Source organism: Trichosurus vulpecula, chromosome 6 (genome assembly GCF_011100635.1).
Source record: "Trichosurus vulpecula isolate mTriVul1 chromosome 6, mTriVul1.pri, whole genome shotgun sequence".
NCBI classification, from domain to species: Eukaryota; Metazoa; Chordata; class Mammalia; order Diprotodontia; family Phalangeridae; genus Trichosurus; species Trichosurus vulpecula.
The window spans coordinates 244,349,144-244,372,249 of NC_050578.1; the positions used below are offsets into that span (position 1 = coordinate 244,349,144).

Here is a 23,106-nt window from a genome sequence, read left to right on the forward strand (position 1 = left end):
ACAGGCATTCAGAAGTGCATAGAGGAGAACAGAAGGAAGCACAGACAAAGCAGGGCAGTTTGAAACTGATACAGTGAGAATTGGAAACCAAGGTGACACTTCAAGTAGAAGAAAGCGGGAGAGCAGAGCTCCCCTCTGTGGAACATTACAAAGCACATCTAGAAAATGCACTGGGCTGAATCCTGACAGGAAACACAGAAAAAGGTACAGGAGTCATTGATCCAGACCAGCTAGCTATACCATGTGGGAGCACTCCAGCACCCAGGGAGGGTCTGTGCACCAGAGCAAGAGAAAGTCCCAGACATATCCCAGGGCATAGCAACAGGATCAGGTGTAAACTGGCAGTCTTGTTGTTCACTATCTAGTTTCAGGTCACTGATCCAGGGTAGCGTTCCTAGGAAGGGAGACCCTGGATGAGTATCAAGAAAGGAGGAAGTTCAGAAGCCAACAGCAGTGTGTGGCTCCGTCTCCAGGCGTAGAACAGGGTCTCAGTTCTAGAGTCTAGCCCAGCCTACAATAACTAGGGCATGAATCCTGGATCAAAGCGGAGCTCACAACTGGTGCTCTGAGCCAAAAGAGCTTTCTAAATGGCTGATAGGAGCTGAGTCCAGCAGCAGTCTTCTTTTGCTCAGACTCAAACCCAGGTCAGAAACTTGCAGAGCTTGGGGCAGCAATTAAAGTTAGCCCTGGATGAGATCACTTTTGGAGCACTGAAAGCTTGCAAGGTTGCCACTATGTCTTTGAGATCCTGGAATAGTAATACTCAGTACCCCAAGAGAGCAGCAATGGCACCAGGCCAGACTTTCCTTCCAGAAGTACAACAGACCTTGTCCCTAACATCAAGTTTGAAGTCAGGAAGTGTGCTGGAGGAATGGGCAAACAAAAAAAGAATCTCCCCATAAGGAGCTATTCTGGTGGCAGGGAAGGTCAAGACACAAACCCAGAAGAGAAATCACTCTAAGATATCTACAAGAAAGGAACAACACAGCTTGTCCACAAACAAGTAGAATTCCTGAAAGAGATGAAGCAAGAGTTTAAAAATGTTTTTATAAATGAAAAGAGATCACTTGAAGAAAAATATGGAAAAGAAATGAGAGCTATGGAAGAAAGCATTGGATAGGGAATTACAAGACTTGTGCAAAGTCTTGCCCAAGCAACAGACTTCCATAAAATTACAATACCAAAATAGAAGCTAGTGACAATGAAGAAAAACGTAAAAAGGTGAACATGAGTGAACAGTGATAAAAGACTAAACAAGGGTAAACTGCTTATATTCAGATGGGGAAGGTAATAGTACACATGCATTTCCTCTGCTCTCCATCATCGTCAGAGGTCATGGGGGAGTCTAATTAGACAAGGCCAAGGAATGGTTCTGTCATGGCCTGATGACACATAAAAAGGAAATGGAAAGAGAAGCAAAGAGGAATACACTGTGGGGTAAAGGGAAAGGAAGGTTGGGGGAAAACTCTCTCACGTAATCAGGGTATGCAAGTAGACATCTATACAAACAGAAGAAGGTGGGGGAAACCACTGGCACTTGAACCTCACTCTTATCTGATCAAAAGAAAGACACACACACACACACACACACACACACAGCATATCACTAAATAGGGAAAGGGAGGAAGGAGAATTAGAGGGAGGGCAGAGTAAGGGAGGGATTAGTCCTTAGCAAAACAAACTCAAAGGTTGTACAAAAATATATCTAGCTTCTTTTCAGGTACCAAAGAATGGGAATCTGAGGGGGTGCCCATTGATTGGAGAACGGTTGAACAAGTTAGGTTATATAAATGTGACAGAATGCCATTGTGCTGTCAGCACGAAGATTCCATTCCTAATTAGGAAACATGCCACCCGGAAGAGAGGTGAAGAACTCAGAATGAGACAATTTTTTTTTGGACTTGACCAATGAAAAAATTTGTTTTGATTGACTGTTTATGTTTATAATGGGTTTCATTTTCTTGTGTTCTCAGATGTGGTGAGCAGATGAGAAGATGGATTTCGGTTGATTAAAAAAAATCTCTTTTAAAAAAAGAACTTTATCCCGTTAAATTTAACATAAATATTCTTTTAAAGCAAGAAAGATGAAATGGAGATTCAGTTTCATATGCCATCCTCTTTTGTGTTCTGATGTGTATAGGAAAATGTTCTTAAATCCAGAATTTTTAAAGCAAATAAGATAATGCTTTCATGATGCTTTTTAAAGAATTAGGCAGTTTGAAAAGAGTAGCCTTATTTAAATAATTTGGTATGAACTAGATTAGCAAGAGTTAAATAATTATAGCCAGGTAACCTCTTTCTATTTCAGTTGAGGTCCATATAAATAAAATAATAAAATTTTTATTTAAAATTGTTTTTAAAAGATCACTTTATATGTTTCAGGGTTTGCAAAGTGCTTTATACTATTTTCAATTGAGATTTTTAAAAATTAGTTTGTATGGACTTTATTAGAGTTCATATGTGTGTGTGTGTCATTCTATTCATATTTTAAAATTAAGAACAGGAAACACAAAACTAGTCAACAAATAAAACAAAGAATTTTTAAAATGCATTTCAGAAGTTAGTTCTTTATCCTGGTCATTTAAAGGGGTGTTACCAAGGCTGTGTCCTGGGCCTGTTGTACCTCTGTACTATTTTACTTGTTTATTTCATTCCATGGTTTCAGGTGTCATTCTTATGTATATGATTCTCAGATTAATTTTCCAGCCTAATCTCTGTCCTGACCTCCAAAATCCTATCTCTGATTGCTTATTGGACACCTTGAACTGAATATACTGTAGATACCTTAAACTCAATGTGTCCAAAAATGATTCAGTATTTCCTTAAAAAACCCACTCTTCTTAACTTCCCCATCACTGTCAAGGGCACCACTATATTCTCAGTCCCCCAGGCTCACAACCTAGGAGTCATCCTCAACTCCTCACTTTCACCCCATCATATCCAAACTATTGCCATTCCTGTTGATTTTACCTTCAGAGTATTTCTCTTATACACTACCCTTCCTCCTTTATCACTGCTACCACCCTGATACAAAAATTTCATCTCCTCATGCCTGAATTTTTGAAATAGTCTCCCAGTAGTTTTCCCTGCCTCAGATCTCCATACTCCTGGCTATCCTCATCTCCATTCAGCTGTCAAATTGATCTTTCTAAAGCTCAAGTCTGACTATGTTACACTTCACCTCTTCCCATCCCAATTCAATCCAGTGGTTCCCTCTCACCTCCATAATCAAATATAAAATTCTGTTTTGCTTTTAAAGCCCTTTATAACCTGATCCCTTCATACTTTTACAGTTTTCTTACACCCTACTGACTCCCCCACCCCCTTCACTCCAGTGACTGTGGCCTATCTCCTAACAGAATTTTCATTGGCTGTTCCTCAGGCCTGGAATTCTCTTCCTTCTCATCTCTGCTTCACAGCTTCCCCAGCTTCCTTCAAGTCCCAGATTAAATCCCACTTCCTACAAAAAGCTTTTCCCAGCCCTTTAATCTTTGTGCCTTCCTTCTGAGATTGTCTCCAATTTATCCTGTATATGGCTTGTTTGCACATAAGTTGTTTGAGGGCAGGGACTATTTTTTCCATTTTCTTTGTATCCCTAGCTCTTAGCACAGCACCTGGCACACAGTCGGTACTTAAATGTTTATTGGCTTTACTTAAGTGTGAAAGACACCACTAATACAGACATGTTGAATTCAGCCGGTATTTATTTAGTCCTGGTTTGAAAGGAATGTACATTGTATATTTCCATCTTGTGATCTTTTAGGATATTGTCACTAAAGAATTAAAACATTATATTATTGCAACTATAGGTGTAAATAAGGTCTTCACTTATAAATACTTGACCAGAAGGATTGATAAAGTTAAGCCAAAGACTAGATTTGGCTGCTAGAGTAGATATTCCCTGCTTTTGCTTTATTGAATCAAGTAATCTGGCAAAATTAAAAATTGAGATTTTACCTTCAATTGAAGATCTGGCAGTGGAATAATAGAGCATTTTAACTGTAAAAATGTATCTGCTGCCAAAGTGGTGTTTTGTAGTGAAGTGTTTCAAAAAATTTACGTTGGAAGGGACCACTGACCATTTAGTCTGATTCTACCTGAACAAAAAGTCCTTTTATATGGTATCAGACGAGTGGTCACTAAGTCTCATTGTGAAGTAGAACTCACGAGCTCCCAAGGTAGCACATTTCACAGAATTTGAGTTAGCAGGGACCTCACAGACCAACCCTTACATTGAGTCCAAATCTGCCTCTGTAACTTCTACTTTGAGTTCTGCCCTTTGGGGGTGAGGAGAATATGGCTCTTCCACCTCGAAGTCCTTCAAAAACCTAAAGATAGTTATATTCTTCCTCAGTTTTCTCTAACCTTAACATCTGTATGCTTTACAGTTTGTAATCATTTTCTGGGCACATGGAGGGCATCTATAGCAGAGTGGACAGAGAATTGGCCTTGTCAGTAGAAAGACCTGGGTTCAAGTATGCTACAGTGGGGATTCCAGTTTCATTTGGGTTTGTGCTAGTTGGCCACTAAAGTCTCTTAGAATTCTCAAGTCCTACCTCTGACTTGGGTAAAATGCTCCCAGATATCTGCTTATTTTGAGTCATACTACCAGCCTCAAATTGTCAGTGCACCTTATTTTAGCTGAAAAAATTTCCACCTACGTTCAGATTTTCTGTTGCCAAATTTGAAACAGCCAGAAAGGAAAATTATATCATCTTGGTGTGCCACCTTTGTAGCTGTCCCACTAAAAGTTATCCCTGAGCTTTTGTGGAATGGAGTGTGGAGTATTGTAGCTATTTTATTGGCTAGTAGCTTGGCGGTGACCCAGGTAGGTAGTAGAAAGGCTTCTTCCTCTAATCTTCCCCTCCTTTATGCTCCCTTCTTTGGTGCTAATTTTTATTTAATTTTAACTAAATATATGAGTTGGCTGGGGAATGCATATGGCATGTTTTTCTCCATGTCAGTATTTCTTTAGCAAGTTAATGGATACTGGTGCATTCTAATGTGATTTGGCTTATTTAAGATAACTTTTCTGTCTTTAGAACTGGTCTCCCTTCCCTTCCCCATTCCCCTCAATTATATTCTGTATTTCTAGCATCATTTGTTCCCTCACCTTTTCTGATGCTAACATACAGAAAAGGCTGTTGTGTGTGAAAGCACTTGGAGGAAGAACATAATGTATTTACTGTTCTTATTTATACCTTTCTTTTGTTTTTGGACACTGTTTTCATGTAACAAGTAGTCTCAGTTATGCATATACATACATACATGTAGAGACACACATAAAGTGAATATTTAAAACACAAGTAGCTTCCATTGAAAATGAAAGCATTTAAGTTAGTAAGTATTCTTACTTTAAATTAATTCACCGATTTCTCTAGCTGAGCTTTCCCCTATTTATATGTTACTGCCCACTGTAGGAGGTTCATTTCTCCATGGTAGATGCAGTACCTTTTGTAGGACCTTGTTAGCAAAATGAGTTTGAGGCATGTATCTTTGGCTGGTACATTAAGTGACTTAAAGTGGTGGTGGTGGTATTGTTGTTTTGGTTTTGGTAGCAAGCAATTATTGGTTTGATTTGGGTGATCCCTGGGAGTCAGGAGAGACTTGGTTTAAATCCTGGCTCTGATGCTTAACAGGTATATGTCCAATGGTAATTTTCTTCCCCTTTGAGTTTCTTCATTTGGGTATTGTAGGGCAAATGCTTTATAAACTCTAAAGGGCTGTATAAATGTGTTTCCTAACCTCAATTTATTATTTATTTATTATGTATGTAAATATATTTATTATAATATATAAAATATATTTATTATTAATTACTGACTCAATTTTATAGCTACTTAATCTATCCCTAGCCCATTCTGACAATAGTAATTCTTATCTTGATAATGGGAATAATCGAGCAGATGATTAAATCTTTATAGCAGTAAGACAAATACTTAAGCAATAAAAAGATCGTTAAGCAACTAAGACATGCAAAGATGGACAACATAATTATTCAAACTAATCTAGGATTTGAATTTTCTTATTTGCAGTGGCATCTAAAACATTTCAGAGATTGATGGGTTAGCTCCTCATTTCTGGTTGTTGGCACTCATTTATACAAATATGATCAATGATTTTATGATGTACAGATAAGAATCTGGCCACAAATGAAATATGCTTTTATTCGATATATTATGCTAGTGAAACAAGTATTAACAAATTGTTTTATTTTTTGCAAGATTTTCATTTATTTTAATTGCATATCAAGGTAAAAGGCTCATTTTTTCCTGCCCCTTCAGTTGGACATAAGTGAAAGTTTAATAAAAGTTAAGATTAAATTTAAATCCCCCATACACTATGAATTTTGATTGTTTTGATCAAAATAGCTACATCCTTGGATTTGTAAGCATTCCACAAGGCTTTTCTGGGAAATTTATCATTATAGTCTATTACAGTTAGCTCTTGACATCTCACCAATTTCTCTAAAACAGAATTGAATCATGCCTATTTACTACAGTAGAAAGTATACATTTGGATTTGGTGTTCATTATGTTGAGCAAATAGGTTGTCTAGCCTTCTTTGTCTGTATTGTAAAATAAAAGGTTTGCAATACCTCTTAGGTCCCTTGCAATTCTTATTCCTATGGGAAGCTGTACTTGATTTTTGGAAAGGTTTTTTGACTCTAAAGTACAAGACCAAATTCTTTGTTAAGTAATTAAGAGACCAATGGTTCAGCTACCTACTTTCCATTCTTCCAACTGGATAGCTCCAGACTTTAGAACTGAGAGTGAAGTAATGAGTATTCTTTTCTCCCTTCCATGCCTTTCTTTAAAAAAAAAAATCAACATGTAACAAAATCACTCTAAGGCCCTTTGTCTTATTTGATTCCTTCTGTGACTCCTGTTATTAGGTGTCTGGGAGGGCACTTATTTCCGCCATTAGAGTGTATGTTTCATTCTTGTTTAGACCCTTCTGATTCTCTAATGATTGTATTTCAGAGTTTCTTCTTAGTTCTATTCTTTTCACCAATAATGTCTGTAAGTACTCTCTTCCATTAAAGTTCCATTTTTTCCCCTGTAGGTACGTTCAGTTTTATTGGATAACTCATTCTTTGTCTTAAGCCTGTATCTTTTGCTTTGTAGAATATCATGTTCCAAGTTCTGTTCCTTTATAGTGTCAGCTACTAAATCTTGTATGATCCTGACAATGGCTCTTTAGCATTTGAATTCTTTCATTCCAGTTGCTTGTAGTATTTTTTTTTTCTTTGATCTGGAAGCTCTGGATTTTGGCTGAAGCGTTCTTGAGAGTTTTTATTTGGAGGTTTCTTTCAGGAAATTACCAGTGGATTCTTTTTATTTTCTGTTTGCCCCCTGGGTCTAAGAAATCTGGGCAGTTTTCTTTCATGATTTTTCTTCTTTCAGGAGCTCTTGAGTGGAATATGACTGTGATGGAGTATGATTGTGCTATAAGAAATGATTGGGAGGGTGGTGTGAGGAAAACATGGCAAGAGCTATATAAACTGATGCAGAGTTAAATGAAAAGAACCAGAAGGGCATTGTACACAGTAACAGCAATGTTGTAATTATAATTAACTGTGAAATACTTGGCTCCTCTGATCAATACAGTGATCCAAGACAATTCCAAAGGACTCATGATGAAAAAATGCTATCTACCACCAGAGAGAGAAATGATGAACTCTGAGTGCAAATTGAAGTATAATTTTCTCACTTTCTTTATTTTTCTTGCTTTTTTTTGAAATATGACTGCTAAGGAAATATGTTTCATATGATTTCATATGTATAATCAATATATTGCTTGCCTTCTCAGTGGGTGGAGGGAGGAAGAGAGAGAGTTTAGAACTGAAAATTTAGAAAGAAAAGAATGTTAAAAATAAATAATAGATTAAGAAAAATACCAAGAGAGGGAAAAATCCAATGAGGTGGAAGAGTGGGTTTAGGAGAAGTTAATTATAGAAAAAGATGAAATAAGAAGAGGTTATGGCCCAACGAGAATATGAGATTTTGTAATCAAGGAAGTGTACACTGCTCAGACTGGCCATACTTGTAAGCTTTCCATGAACCCAAAGCTATCTAATCACTGCTCTCTGGGTTTGAGTTGTGCAAACTCCTAGCACTATGGACTTGCCCTTGGTTAGATCTTAATTAGATTATTGCTGGCCTCAAATACCATCTACCAGCTGGATATCTCTGCAGGTTTAGGATGACAAAATTGTAGGCCCCCTTGGGTCCTGAGCTCCTGACCTGGTTATTCATTTGTAGTTTTCAGACTGGGCTGAGGGCTGGATCTAAAATCCAAGGGTCAGAACCACACAGTGACTGCTTACTAATGTTCTGTTTCTGTTCTTTGCCCAGCATACAGTTTTAGGCTCCCAAACGTTCTCTGCCCTGGACTGTCGGGATGCAAGTCCCTTCCCAAGTCCATGCTGGATCTATAATTCAGCTCTAGGGTTTGACAGGCATGCCATTTGGCACCTGTTCCTATGCCCTGCACAGGTATAGGCTCTTCTGTACCAAATCTCAAACCTCTTATTGCCCTAGTATATATCCCCAAGCCCCATCTCGATCCCTAATGAAAGGTTCTTTTTTCTGACTTCCTAGCTAGACCCTGTCCCCAGCATCCTAAGACCTTGATTGACCTGGTCTGGAAAAATGACTCACTGTGAATTTTCCTTGTAATACTTGATCAGGACTTGGTTTAGTGTTTCCTAGGTCTTTGTACAGTAGTTTAGAGGGGTTTGGGCTATACTTCATCTTCTTCCTTGTCTATTATGTTTGGTCTCAAGACTGAGTTCTCGTCTCATCTTTTGCAGGAGGTCTTTCCTGGTCTTAGCTTCTAGCACCTTCTCTTCCAGTATTTCCTTCAGTTTGTCCTCTTTGTCTTGTACAGACCTAGTTATTCATATGTTGTTACCCCATTAGAATGGAAGCTCCTTGAGGGCAGGCATTGTTGACCTTTCAAGTTTAGGAAATTCTGAGAATGCCAAATATCTATATTCGAATAAGTACAAAAACATTCCTCAGTTTAGTCCATTGCTAAATGTTTATTGCACTTGTGTGTCAGACAATTGCCAGACTTTGGGGATAGATAATAGTGAAACAATTGCTGCCCTTAAGGAGCTTACATTGTGCTTATTTAAACAACATAATGGCATATCAGGAAAAAAAAAAGGTAATTTCTGGGTCCTCTAGAAGTTCGGGGAGGTGTTCAAGAGAGGCCTGGAAAATGTGGTGGGTTTTTTTTAACTTTTGCTTTGAATTAAACAAAACTTATTTATTTATGCAAATAATAAGAGTTTATAGAATCTCTGAAAGTACTTGAGTGCATTCTTGTACCCCTAGCACCCAGGACTAATAAATGCTTGTTAGTTAGAATATAACTGAAATGGCAGGGCTGGAAAAATGAAAAGAGTAGAAAGAAAAGTCTGTAAAATTGTATATACATGTATATACAGATGAAAATATTTTATTTTATTGTTAAAAACTGATTTGAGACTCTAAAGGTGGTATTTATTGAAATGTTTATCTAGCCTAAATCAGAAACATGTTCCTTATTATCTGACAGCATCCTGGGTTTGGAGTAAGGAATATTAGGTTCTGACTCTAGACTGCTTCAAGTAACTCCCTGTTTGGTGAGGAAGTTTCCTTACCAGGAATTTCCATTTCTACCTTCCATGGGAGAAAGTCACAGATCCTTTGTTTATTTTGATCAAACTAACTTTTGTTTCATTGATTTATATCTATAGTGGTGTTAATCAAATTATTGGTTAAAGCTTTTTGGCTTACCTAAGTTTTGTCTGTTTGTGGTGTGGGACATGTTATCTTTAGTCTCTACTTTTAATATTCTCTAGTTTAAACTATGGAGGAGGACATTCATCACAATCTGAAACGGATCTTCTTCACAGACAGAATTATGGCGCCTCTCATCAGCTTCCTGGATATGCTGCCACACATCATTCCACTGGTAACAGCTTTGTTGTCAAGTCTGTCATGACTCCCCCCAGATTTCAGAAGGGGGTGGGAATGCTGCATATATTCTGAGTTATGAATATGGATGAAAAGAGAGTCATACTAAAAGGAAACTCAAGTAAATAGAAGAATGAAAACTTTCTATCATACTGATGGATTAATAAAGACAATTATTAGATTAAAAATTTACATAATATTTAGAGAAATGAAGCTATAGGGTTTTATTTTGTTTGTTTTTGAGACCGGGTCTCCCTATCTTGCCCAGGCTGGAAGCACAGCAGCTCCTCCCAAGCCTGTCTCAATCCTGATCAGCACAGAAGTTTTCAGTCCTCCCTAGGAAGCCTGTTGGCTCCTATTCACTCGTCATGTTGGTGCTGGATTTAACAGTGGACACCTCCTAGGCTTTAACCCTGCTGCAGTTCAGAACTCCTGAACTCAGGTCATATATCAGCCTCAGCCTCTTCCACTAAGCAGGGATTACAGGTGGGCGACACGAAGCCCTAAGAGACTAGAATTTTTAAAGTAAATTTTAATTTAATTGAAACTCAGCATTATTGGGGAAGAATTTTCTTTATTTCAAATTAATTGTAAACTTCAGGAACTTGTCTTTGTAAATGTGGGTGGAAACAATATGTATATTTATTTTTATAATATATTTTATTTTAATATGTAGGTCTCTCTGGAATATTCGATACAAATATGAACAGTGCTGGCACTAATACTAAAGAATCTTCAGTGATGAATTTCCTATCTGCTATTGAATCCCAAACTACTCCAGCCACTTCTTCAGGAACTACTCTTTTACCACAATTCAGGGCTCCATCATGGCAGACAGGTAATATTTTCTAAATTTTGAGGTTTATCAGCAAACTAATAACTCGTGATTTAACATAATTTTAAAATAATGTATACACAAGATTTTTCTCTATGATGAAAACAAAAATTTGGTATGGCCCTTTAAGAATAGTGTTAGGACTAACTGTAACAGATCTCAAACTTTATTATAAACCAGCAATCACTGAAACCATCTGTTACTAGCTAAGAAATAGAGCGATGGATCAGTGGAATACATTAGGTGCACAAGACACAGTGATAAGTGACAGTAGTAATCTAGTGTTTGATAAATCCAAAGATCTAGCTTCTGGAACAAGAACTCACTATTAGACAAAAACTGTTGGGAAAACTGAAAAATGGTATGGCAGAAGCTACGTATAGACCAGCATTGTCCATTGTCAAAATGAATACATGATTTAGATATAAAGGGTGATACCATAAGCAGATTAGGAGAACATGGAATAGTTTACCTGACTGATCTATGGAGAAGGGAAGAATTTGTGACCAAACAAGAGATATAAAGAATTATGAGATATAAAATGAGTAATTTTGATTATGTTAAATTAAAAAGATTTTGCACAAACAAAACCAGTACAACCAAGATTAGAAGGAAAGCAGAAAGCTGGGAAAGTTTTTATAGCAAATGTCTCTGATAAGGCTTCATTTCTCAAATATATAGAGAACTGAGTCAATTTTATAAGAATACAAGTCATTCCCCAATTGATAAATGGTCAATGGATATGAACAGGAAGTTTCCAGATGAAGAAATCAAAGTTATTTATAATCATATGAAAAAATGCACTATTGATTAGAGAAATGCAACTAAAACAATTCTGAAGTACCACCTCACACTTAATCAGATTGGCCAATATGACCGAAAAGGAAAATGATAAATGTTGGAGAGGATGTGGGAAAATTGAAATGCTAATGCACAATCGATGGAGTTGTGAACTGATCCAACAATTCAGGAAAGCAATTTGGAACTATGTCCAAAGGACAATCAAACTGTGCACACATACCCTTTGATCCAGCAATACCACTACTAGGTCTGTATCCCAGAGATAAATATAAAGAGAAAAGGGCCTACTTGTGCAAAAAATATTTATAGCAATTCTTTTTGTGGTGGTAAAGAATTAGAAATTGAGGGGATGTCCATCAATTGGGGAATCACTGAACAAATTGTCACATATGATTGTAATGGAATACTGTTATGCTATAAGAAATTACGAGCAGACATTTCAGAAAAACCTTGAAAGTCTTACATGAGCTGATGCGAAGTGAAGCAAGAAGAACCAAGAGAACATCGTCCAAAATAACAGCAACATTGTACAATGACCAATTATGAATGACTTAGCTCTTCTCAGCAATACAATGATCCAAGACAGTTCCAAAGTACTCATGAGGAAAAATGCTATTCACATCCAGAGAAAGAACTGATGGAGCTGAATGCAGATTGAAACATACTGTTTTCACTTTCTTCATTTTTTTTCGTGGAATTTTCTTTTGGTCTCTTTCTTCTTTCACAACATGACTAATATGGGAATATGTTTTAATGATTGCACACATACAGCTTATATCAAATAACTTACCATCTTAGGGTAGGAAAGAGCTGAGGAAGGAAGGGAGAAAGTGTTGAACTCAAAATTTAAAATAAAATTAATGTTAAAATTTGTCTTTACATGTAACTGGAAAAAATAAGATTTTTTTTTTTAAAAGAATAGTGTTAGGAGTGCTAGAGCAAGGATATCAGGTGAGGCTGGAGAGACGAGCTCAAGATGGCAATAGAACTTTTTTGGGCTATATCAGTGGAAAAAAAAGATCAGAGAAGGAATAGGGCCACTGTGAAGGGCACATGGCACAATAACAGAGGACAAGAGGCAGAGCTACTCCTTCTGTTTTTTCTTCCAATGAGAAAACAATATTTGGATTAGGAAGTCCAAAAGAAAAATAGCTAATAAAGAAGTGAAGGAGTAAGGAGATAGCACCCAGTTGCTGTTTGTGAATTCAAGCCATCTGGTCCAAATGAACTGTGTACATTCTAAGGTATTGAAAATACTGGTAGGTAAGATTACTGAAACACTGTTATTATATTTGAAAGAAGGTGAAGAATGGTAGAGATACCCAATGACTAGAGAAGGGACTAGGTCTCAACTTTGAAAAGCAAGAGAGTATGGTCTTCAAATTTTAGGCCAACGAGCTTGACTTTGATTCCTGACAAAACCCTCTGATGCATCATTAGAAGGACAGTTAGTGAGGATCTAGAAAAGGAAGTAGTGATCACAGGCATCCAGTATGGCTTTATCAGCAATAGGTCATGTCCAATCAGTTTCATTTCCTTTTTGTTAGAATTACTGTAGTGGAGCATCAGATATGTTTTCCCCCCATCTCGGTGCTGTCATAGTCATTGAGGGGGTTCCTTTCACATATAGATTGAACTAGGTTGCTGTTGAGGTCCTTTCCAACTCTCAGGTCATGGAATTTTCATAGGATGACAAATTTAGAGTTGGGAGGACCTATCAAGGTCGTTTTACAAATGAGGAAACCAAGGCCCAAGAAGTTTCCCTGCCTCACACTAGCAGTAAATGGCAAAGCCGGGGCTTTCAACCCAGTCCTGACAAAGTTCAATGTTAATCCTCATGAGATATAGCTTTCAAAGGAAGAATGTAATTTTAGACTCTATTGAGAGGCTTATTGATTTCCAGGACTGTGATTTGTAGGAGAGACAGTGTGATATTGTGGAAAGAACACTGGATTTAGGATCAGAGGAGCTGAGTTCAGATGTCAGCTATGCCACGCTTACTAACTGTAGTATACCATTGGGCAAGACCCTTCATCTCAGATGGTCATAAGGTCCTTCCAGCTCTAAATTTATGAGCCTGTGAGGAAGGTGGGAGTCTTGCTGTAGTCTGCTTTGTTTTGACTTCAGTTAGAGAGTATGGTTGTCTGTTCTGAGTACCACATATTAGAAATGATGTTGATGAAACTACTGTGCATCCAGAGGGAGGCAGTAGACTGATGAATAGCCTGGAAGTTAGGCCATATAAGAATGAGTTTATGGAGTTAGGGATGTTTAGCCTGGAGAAAAGAAGGCTGTCTTCGGGTTCTTGTAGGTCTGTCATGTGGAAAAGTGATTAGGTTTATTCTACACCATGTAGAGGTGGAAGAATTGTTAAGAGTTCATCTAGTCTAACTACTCATTTTAAAGATGAAGAAACTGAGGCCTAAAGAGGCTAACTGATTTGTCTTGTGTCATGTAGGTACATCCATGGCAGAAATGAGATTCGTACCCTGGTTCTTTGATTCCAAAATTCCAGTATCCATAGTAGTGTCATGCTGGCTAATCAGAGTTATACAAAGGAAGATTTAGGTTTGATGTAAGGAAAAAATATTCCTAATAATTTTTTTTTAAGAAAATAGTTCAGGTATGGGTTAGATTAGAATGGTCTCTGTGCTGCCTTCTAACACTGAGATATGTTGGCAGAGTTAAATCTGTCCTCGGGTTTAATAGGTTCCGCCTGGAGTCAGTGAGTTCTCTCTTCATTAAGCATCTTTGAACAGAGGTTGAGTGAACACATACCACACTCATGGCCAAGGGGATTCTTGTTCTAGCAGGGATTTCATAGAAAATATGCCTTGAGAATATATAGATTATTAATACCATAAAAACCATAGAACATAGAATTTCTTATAGGCAGCATTCAGAGGTTTGTTGCATATAATTTAAAAGCTTAAATATTTTTGGCAATGATGAGGCATGACAAGTTTAAAATTATATAGATTTTCATGTATGTGTATGTATGTGTGTGTATATCTGATTTATATGAATACATAGAGATACATATGTGTTTGATTCTAGCTTCTTTCTCCCTTTAGGAGGAGCAGCAGTTTTCTAAGTAGAAAAGACTTGATCTAATTTATTTTTCTACTTGTGGGCTTCATGTGTAGCATAGCAAAAAGTTATAGAAGATTAATTTTTGTATGTTATACAAAATACTTGCCAAAATACAAAACAATCATTTTATTAAGCAAAGCTATCACAAGATGCTAGTCTAAAAATGAGTTCATTTCAAATTTATGATTTGTGTGACGTTTTTTATTCCCTCCTGTTTTATCTCATTTTTCTTAATAGTTCTACAAATATTTAGTATCTTTAAGGCTTTTTAAACTTGGCAACTAGATTATGAATGAGAAATTCTTAAAAGTAATAGTGCAAATATTGTCAAGTGATGAATAAAAGAAATATAGGCAAGTTCCTCAAATAAAATGTCTGAACTATAATATCTCATCATCTCATTAAACTAATACTGTAGAAAAGCTTTTTTTCCCTCTCCTAAAGTCTTTTCATGTTACAGATTTAAATTCAGGCTGTCAATCTGTAAAAAAAATTAGTTTGAAGCTTGTTATTCAGGCTTTAAGTAGAATTACATTTTCTTTTTGGGGGAAATAAGCTCTGCTTCAGTTGGGTGTTTGTGTGTATGTGTGTTTAAAAGGAACAGAAGACTTTTTCCACTTATTTCAAAAGATAATTGATACTTTCTTTGTAAATATCTGTATTTTGTTTGCATGAATTTTAAAAATTATACTATTATAAAGAATAAAATTCTTTTATTAAATTTTTTTTTTTTTTTTTTTTTTTTTTTTTTTTTTGCTTTTTGGCAGGGCAATCGGGGTTAAGTGATTTGCCCAAGGTCACACAGCTAGTACATGTGTCAAGTGTCTGAGGCCGGATTTGAACTCAGATCCTCCTGACTCCAGGGCCGGTGCTCTACTCACTGCGCCACCTAGCTGCCCCATAAATTTTTGATTTTAAAAATCATTGTTATAATCAGTATCAAGCTTATAATTGAATTGAATTCAGGTTCTAGGCCTTTGAATCCCACGATATAGGCATAGTGAGATTTTTTTTCAGTTATACTGTTACCTACCAGTGCCCAATCAGAGTGATTTTAATAGACTTTTCAAAGCATTAAACAGAATGGAGATGTTGTCTAAAATTCCTCATTGTGAAATAAAAGTGACCTTGGAGACGGAAAGAGGGAACAATGACTTCACAGTATCTTAGTACCTCCTTATAACCATGTATTATACACACATCCGCACTTTTCTTTTTACTATATTTGCTGGAGCCCCTAGATATTTATCTAGATTCACCTTTGAAATTCATCTGATTTAAAAAAAAAAGCCACAGTTCAGAGATAGGAAGAGGTATAGGGCACATAATAGTGTAATATTGTTAATAACCATATAGGCCCTGAAGTGCCTAAGAAAGACATCTGCCCAAGAAAACTTGAAAGAGAGCACTCTGATAATATCTGAAATCAAAAGAACACTTCAAAGTTTACAAAGCTCTTTCCTTGCTATAACCCTGTGAAAGAACTACATGTATCGAGGTTTAAACCCAGGTCTTTCCTGGCTCTCCAAATGCAGTATTCTCTGCACAAAATAGTATTGTAGGGCAGAGGTAAGTACTATCTCCAGTTGAGGGTGTCAGAGGCTACGTTGCGGCCAAGTGTCAACAACATTTACCACGTTTTCTATACTGAGATGAACTAGTTGGCCTTTAGAACTCCATTTACATACATCTGTACTGTTCATTTGGTGAGTGAGAGCTGAAGTATGGAACCAAGAAGGATTACCCATATCATGAGACCCCAGCTCTTCCCTAATCTTCTCAGTTATCTTTGGAAGTCAGCTGTTTACACCATACAGCACATGCCTATTAGGTCACTGCTGCCATTATTTTTGGTGAAGTTGGGGACTGGTATTAAATCTGGCTGGGGGATTAAATTTGAGCAGAGAAGGTGGTGGTGACTCTCCTATTAAAGCCTACAGGTTTGCTGTATAGCACTCCCCTTTTTCTCACACCTCTCTGCATTTCTATACAACACCTCTATCTAGAGAAAATGCAAAAGAATACACAAAAATTCTTTTGACATGGAGATCTCCTGCTGTGAGGATTCCCTCCACCTTCACTTCCTGTTTCACTAGATAAACTCTGGGGAGTTGCCTGCACTGCCTAATGGTTAAGGGACTTGCCCAGGTGTTAAAAAAAGAATATGAACTCTAGTCCTCTGACTCCAAAGCGCAGCATTCTCTTCACTGTGCCATGCTGCTTTGGTTTTAGGGCATTCTGTTATTAATGACAATATATCGATATGGTGAGACAGAATCACATAAGTATAATTTTAAATTAGGTTTCAATTATTGTTGTCTTACTGCGCAGCCTGTTTATACAGCTATCTTAATAATTAAAAACTAATTGTTAGAGTGCCTGCTGTTGCTAGTGCTGTACTAGACATTTTCTCATCTTTGTGAGAAGGAAACACTTTTTGACATTTAACAGAGGAAGGAGAATTGAAATAGAAGTAGAATCTACATATTAGGGCCGTGGAATATTTCCAAAGCATATGCTTTTAATATTTCCTCACATTTTTATAACTGTCATGCATCTCTTGTAATATCTTTGCTAAGTAATTTCAAATTTAAAATGTAAGAAAAACATGTATGTTTTGACAACAGAAACCTGTTAGTATTTTAAGCCTTAATATTTAAAATGTATTTGTCACTTAGACTGTGGGCAGCTTAATGTTAATTTGTAACTATTATAATTTTTGTGCTCATTTTAGTTAACTTTATAATTTTTTTGGCTAGATTCTTTTCGAAGATGAAAATGTGTACCAACATAATGTGTGCTTGCCTTTATAATGTTTTAATTACCCTGTTGTAAAAATAGGTGAATTCCAATTAAATACCCATTCACGTGAACTTCAAATAGCATGTATGATTTTTGGATTTAATAAAACTTTGTTAAGTACTTTTGGATAGTGAATTTTATAATTCACTAATTTTCAAGAGTTATTCCTATCAGTATTTTTTTTTCCTTATAGGCAGGAGGTGAGGTATATGTGAGAATTTTTCACTGCTACCAAATCTGTACTACATATTTGTTTGTACTATCTTTTTATAAATACTGGTTGTATTTTTTTCTCCTCATAGGTATGCATTCCTCAACAACAACTGAGCTGTTTGTTACTGGAGCTTTGCCAACCACTGGAACTTTTCCATCAACATCCACTCTTTCCACTTATCAGCATCCCAACACCTTCAGCAATAGAAACTTTGCTACCACCCCACCTCTGACACTTCAAGATTCAACTTTCAATAATACTTCAAATGGTATTTTAAATCCTCATGACCCTTTGCTACAGATCAAGACTTCACAGCACACAGCCTCTTTGGCATTTGAACGCCTGGGCAGTTCTGTGTTAAGTACCAGTATACCACCTCAGTCTTCTACATATCGTTCAGCTCAAGAGTCTGCACCCCACCTCTTACAACCTCAGTTTAGCTTGTTAACTTCACCCCTTGGAGGAGCCCAGCAAGCTTCTCAAGCCTACAGCTCATCAGTTTTTACTGGTTCTACTACATCCATTGAAAGAGTTCTTCGAGAATGTAGTGTTATTAAACACCATCAGCGGCCTTCAAATACTCAGTCTATTCAGACACAACTGACTGGTTCACAGCATTCCTTACCTAGTTATTTTTCAAATGCAAGTGTAGCTGATTTTCAGGATACAACCAGGCAGCCATCTTTATCTTGTAACTCAATTGGAGATTCTACTCAGGTGAGCAATGGAGGACCACAACAGAAGACCTCCCAGGTTTCAGTGGGACTGGCTCAGTCTTACCCATCTACAATTCCATCACCCAGCTATCTTCCTACTTCAAAAGTAAAAAACTGTTCTACAAAGCAACCACCAAGGTCAACTAAGACCCCCAAACCTCAAAGTGTGATGCCTCCTGTGCTAAAACAAAGCTATTCCAAATCTTTACACAACCAGGGTTCTGTGATGTCAGGCCAAGCACAAATTTATTCTACAGCTCAACTACCCAGCCTTTTGTCAGTTAGCCAGTCCCAAAATTATGCTTCCACACAGTCACACAATGTGCCATCTATTGTTCATTCACAGGTTTACACACACAGTAAAGCTGAGAAGTTGCCACCCTTGTATAAAACACTGACTTTTTCTAGTCAATCTCAAACAGTAACTTCTGAAAGTCAGACAATTAGTTACTCCCCTGATCAACAGCAGGTTTTATCTTCAGTTACAAATGAGAACTACTCTACTCAAACAAGAGATATTTCTTCAGTTAGCCAGTCTCAGAGCTATTCTTCTGGTCACTCTCAGGGTTTATCTACTGTCAGTCAATCACAGGTTAGTTTCTCATCTCAATCACAAGTTTTGTCAGCTGGTAGCCCTTCGGAAAACTATACTTCAGGTCAGTCTCTAACATTAACATCATCATCTCTTCCATTTTCTTCTTCACCTCAAGTCCAGAATTTGCCAGCTTCTAGTTCAACCCAGAATTATATTTCTATGCATTCTTCTCAAAGTGCTCAGACCCAAGGATCATCATCACCACAGTCGCATAAATTTTTGCCACCTGCCCAGTCATCTCCTTTTGCATCACCTGTTCATTCACAAACCTTACAAAATAATAGACCTCCCTCTGATGCAAAATCTTACACTAAAAGGAAACCTGATTCTACTATGTATACATCCTCAAAACAAGCAGATGATTTTCCAGTGCAAGATTTACAAGTGTTACAGCAGCCAGAATCTCTTGAATCACCAACCCAAAGGTTGCCTGATGGAGAAATTGATGCTCAAGATCCAGCCTACAGAATTTCAAAGGCAGATGATAGATATCCTCAGAGTGTAATTAGAAGTAATTCTTGCCTTGAAGATCAAGTTGTTGGTGTTAGTCTACAAGAGCAAGAAAAGGAGGAAAGAATGGTCAGCACTATGACACACCTTACCCAATCGATTGGGCCAATGCCTAATGTGTCAAGCCATGATATTAAGAAAGCATCAAATTTAATGCAGACTTCACAAGTAAATACAAATACAAAAGAATTAAACCAGCAACATCCTCTTCTGCCTAAGGTTCATGAAGTACAGGTCCAAGAACAACATAGTCAGGCCATTCACCCTTCACCACAGATTCATATTCAGACTAATGCTTTAAGACAAGTCCATCAACTGCCCTTGCCTAATTCACAGGTACTTTTAGAGTCTGGGTATGACTTGCAGATTTTTCAGCAATCAATTTTACAGGCAGGCTTAGGCCAAGCAAAGGTATCAACACAGATACAGCCTCTTCAGAGTTCTCAGCAAATAGTACCTCCATTCCTTCAAATGGATAGCCCTATTATTCAGAGCAGTGGTGGACATTCTCAGCAGCAACTTCATCCTCAAAATTCTGAAGTTATTAAAATGGATCTCTCAGAATCTTCTAAACCATTACAACAAAATCTGGCAACAAAAGGCATTTTTAATCAACCAAATCAACATGATTCAAAGAATCAGTTTGTTTCCCTTGGTTCCATGTGTTTTCCAGAGTCAATACTTCTCAGTGATGAGAGAAACATTTTATCAAATGATGATATTTTAGCAGCTACTGCTGCTGCTTGTGGGGTTACAGCATCTGATTTTGCCAAATCAACTACAAGTGAAACACTTCCAACGGTGGAGAATGGTGGTGACCCCAAATCCCATTTTCAGCAATCAGCAGATATTAGGCGTGTGACTCCAGACTTCAACTCCCTGACAGCCATGGTTGGAAAATCAGAACATCTCAATAATATTTCCTTAAATGGAGGCCAAATTACTATAAACCTTTCATCCATACCTGTAATTCATTCAAAGAATATGAACCTTGATCAAAAGCATCTGGAAACTCCTGATCAAAATATCACCCCCTCAGCAATAGAGGAACAGCAGCAATGCTGTGATACAGTGAATAAAACCTCTCATATCACTAATGAATCGGAAGAAGACAATGAAGTCCCCACTGATGGCCTGTTAAATAATAGAGACCAAGAGTTTGTTACTAGTAGTAAAAGTCTAAGTGGAGAAAGCGCTGTTTCAGAGAATGAATTTCATATGGCTAGTGACAGTAGTGCTACAGGGTCCCAGAATAAAGTCTCACTTCCTCTAATGGCTATGGCACAACCTGGGGATATGATCCGTGTCAAGACTGAAGAAAATGACCAAGATATACAATTCAACCTTCAGATAAAAAGACTTACAGGAAAAGGGCTAATGAAGGAGGATGATAACAATAGTAACCAGAAACAGGGAAAATGGCCCCCACAAAATAAACGTCAGAATTCCAGGGGCACAGATACATGCTTGCCATTTTCTTCTTCCAGTTCAGAATGTTGTCATGATGGTTATCAGCATCAAGAAAAGATGAGACAGAAGATCAGAGAAGTTGAAGAGAAGCAGCCAGAAGTGAAAACGGGATTTATTGCCTCTTTTTTAGACTTTCTGAAATCTGGACCCAAACAGCAGTTTTCAGCCCCTGCTGTACGAATGCCAAATCGGACTAGGCGGCCAGGGACCCAGGTTGTTCGTGCACCTTGCCACACCCAACTCCCAAAGACTTCATCTACTTCACCTGCAGTATCTGAAGCTGGGGGCTTTAGTCCTTCTAAAAAAATTGATGAACTCAAGAAAAACTTTGAAGCTTTACCTTCATTTTCCTCTGATGATGAAGATTCTGGAGGATGTGCTAATGATCTTCAAAAGAGCATCTCCACTGTTTTATCTACTTTGGATGATACCTCTGATAAAAAAAATAAATCAGGTAAAATTTTCCATCGGTAGTCATGATTGTAAGTTAGCACTAGCATAACAATTTCTAGTAGGATTATGAGTTTTAAGCTTTTTAAAAAATTAAAGTAGGTACAGAGAAGGGAATGGGATAGAAAATGCTGGTCTGTAGGTGATGTGTCTAAATTTAAATGGTTTTTTTCAGGAGGAAGTGGTTACTCTGCTGGAGTGGATGCTACATTGCCATTATCTTCCTTGAGGGTTGAGGGGAGTGGATGGTGGAGTGGGCTGGTCATAGCTAGCACTTTTTTTCTTAGTAGTTTCTGATAAATAATAGAAAAATAATTCTAGAAAAATTGGGAAATTCGTTTGAAGTACTTTGGAAAAGAACTTTGTCCTGTCTTAGGCAAGGCAGTTGGGGTCTAGGTTGAAGGGAAGACCTGGAACAAAGTGAAGGTTAAGAAAGTATAAATAGACAGGCCAGCAGGATTGCTAAACTCACCAACAGGACAGCAACTAAGAGTTTTCCTGGAGACAAGAGTTGAGGTCAAATCAGTTGATGTGATAAATGTGGTCACCGGAGTATAGGTGGCCACATGTGTGAACGTGCTCACATTCATTTGCATAAGACAGACTGAGGGTTGGTTAAGACTAGGACTGAACATTGAAGAGGAGATAGAATATAAAGTGACTTTAGAGAAAGCTGCAACTGAATCTTCTTATAAGAACGTACAGCAGTTGCTGCCTCTTTTTTTTTTAAAGCAGCTCAAGCATTTTCTTAGTCAGGCTTTGCCCCTAAAGTCCTTTGACTTTAAGGGATCTCAAGCTTGTAATCTTTCATAAAGCAAGCTCTCATTATCTACTTAGTCATTCTGCCTATTCCATTCCTGTCAGATGTCAGGATTTCTTTTATAAGATCAAATTTGTCCTTTGAATTTTTTTTTAGTACATTATGTATATTGTTTTCCTGGTTCCATAGATGTCTCTTTTTATCAGTTCAGGTCTTCTCTGTATTCTTCATATACATTGTTTCTTAAAGTGCAACAATATGCTTTTACATTCCTATATCACAATTTGTTTAGCCATTCTGCAGTCATTGAGTACTGGTTTTGTTTGCTGCTTTTTGCTATGATGCTGTAGATAGATACTTTGGTGTGTGGGGATCTGCCTTTGATATCCTTGAGTGTTTGCCCAGCACTGGGGTCCCTGAGTCAGAAAAGCCATGACAAATCTAAAGACCATCTACAAGGTCATGGAGGGTTTTGGGTGTCAATTCAGGGAGTACCTTGAGGAAAAGGAGCAGCAACACACCTGCTGTGTATTGGCTCTCAGCTGCAAAATTCCCCCAAAACTCCCAACTGCAAACCATATGAAAATGTAACTGGGAAATATTTAACAAAATAAATTTTAAAATGCAGTATAACGTAATGTTTTCTAAGTCAGTTTGCTGCATGGGATCCATTTCTTTTTGAGTCTGACGCCACTGCAGTACACAGTAATGGTCTAAAGAGGCAGTATGGGTCAGTGGAAAGAGCAATGACTGAAGTCAAAGGCCCAGGGTTCATATTGCATCTCTCATATTTGGTAGGCTAAGTGACCTTGGGCAAATCACTTAGTCTCCATGGACCTAGTTTACCTCTTCTATAAAATTAAGGGGTTGGATTAGATGGCTTACGAGGTTC

The 23,106-nt window shown here is 37.5% G+C and overlaps 1 protein-coding gene across 1 annotated transcript in view; it reads left to right on the forward strand.

Annotated features, from left to right (window-relative positions):
• The window catches only part of QSER1 (glutamine and serine rich 1), a 73,115-nt gene that overhangs the window by 23,477 nt on the left and 26,532 nt on the right, over positions 1-23,106 (forward strand). Inside the window, exons 2-4 of the mRNA XM_036762583.1 lie at positions 9,854-9,966; positions 10,645-10,806; positions 17,802-21,458. Of these exons, the coding sequence (XP_036618478.1) occupies positions 10,671-10,806; positions 17,802-21,458 (3,793 nt within the window). The 5' untranslated portion in view covers positions 9,854-9,966; positions 10,645-10,670. The remainder of the gene's footprint in view (positions 1-9,853; positions 9,967-10,644; positions 10,807-17,801; positions 21,459-23,106) is intronic.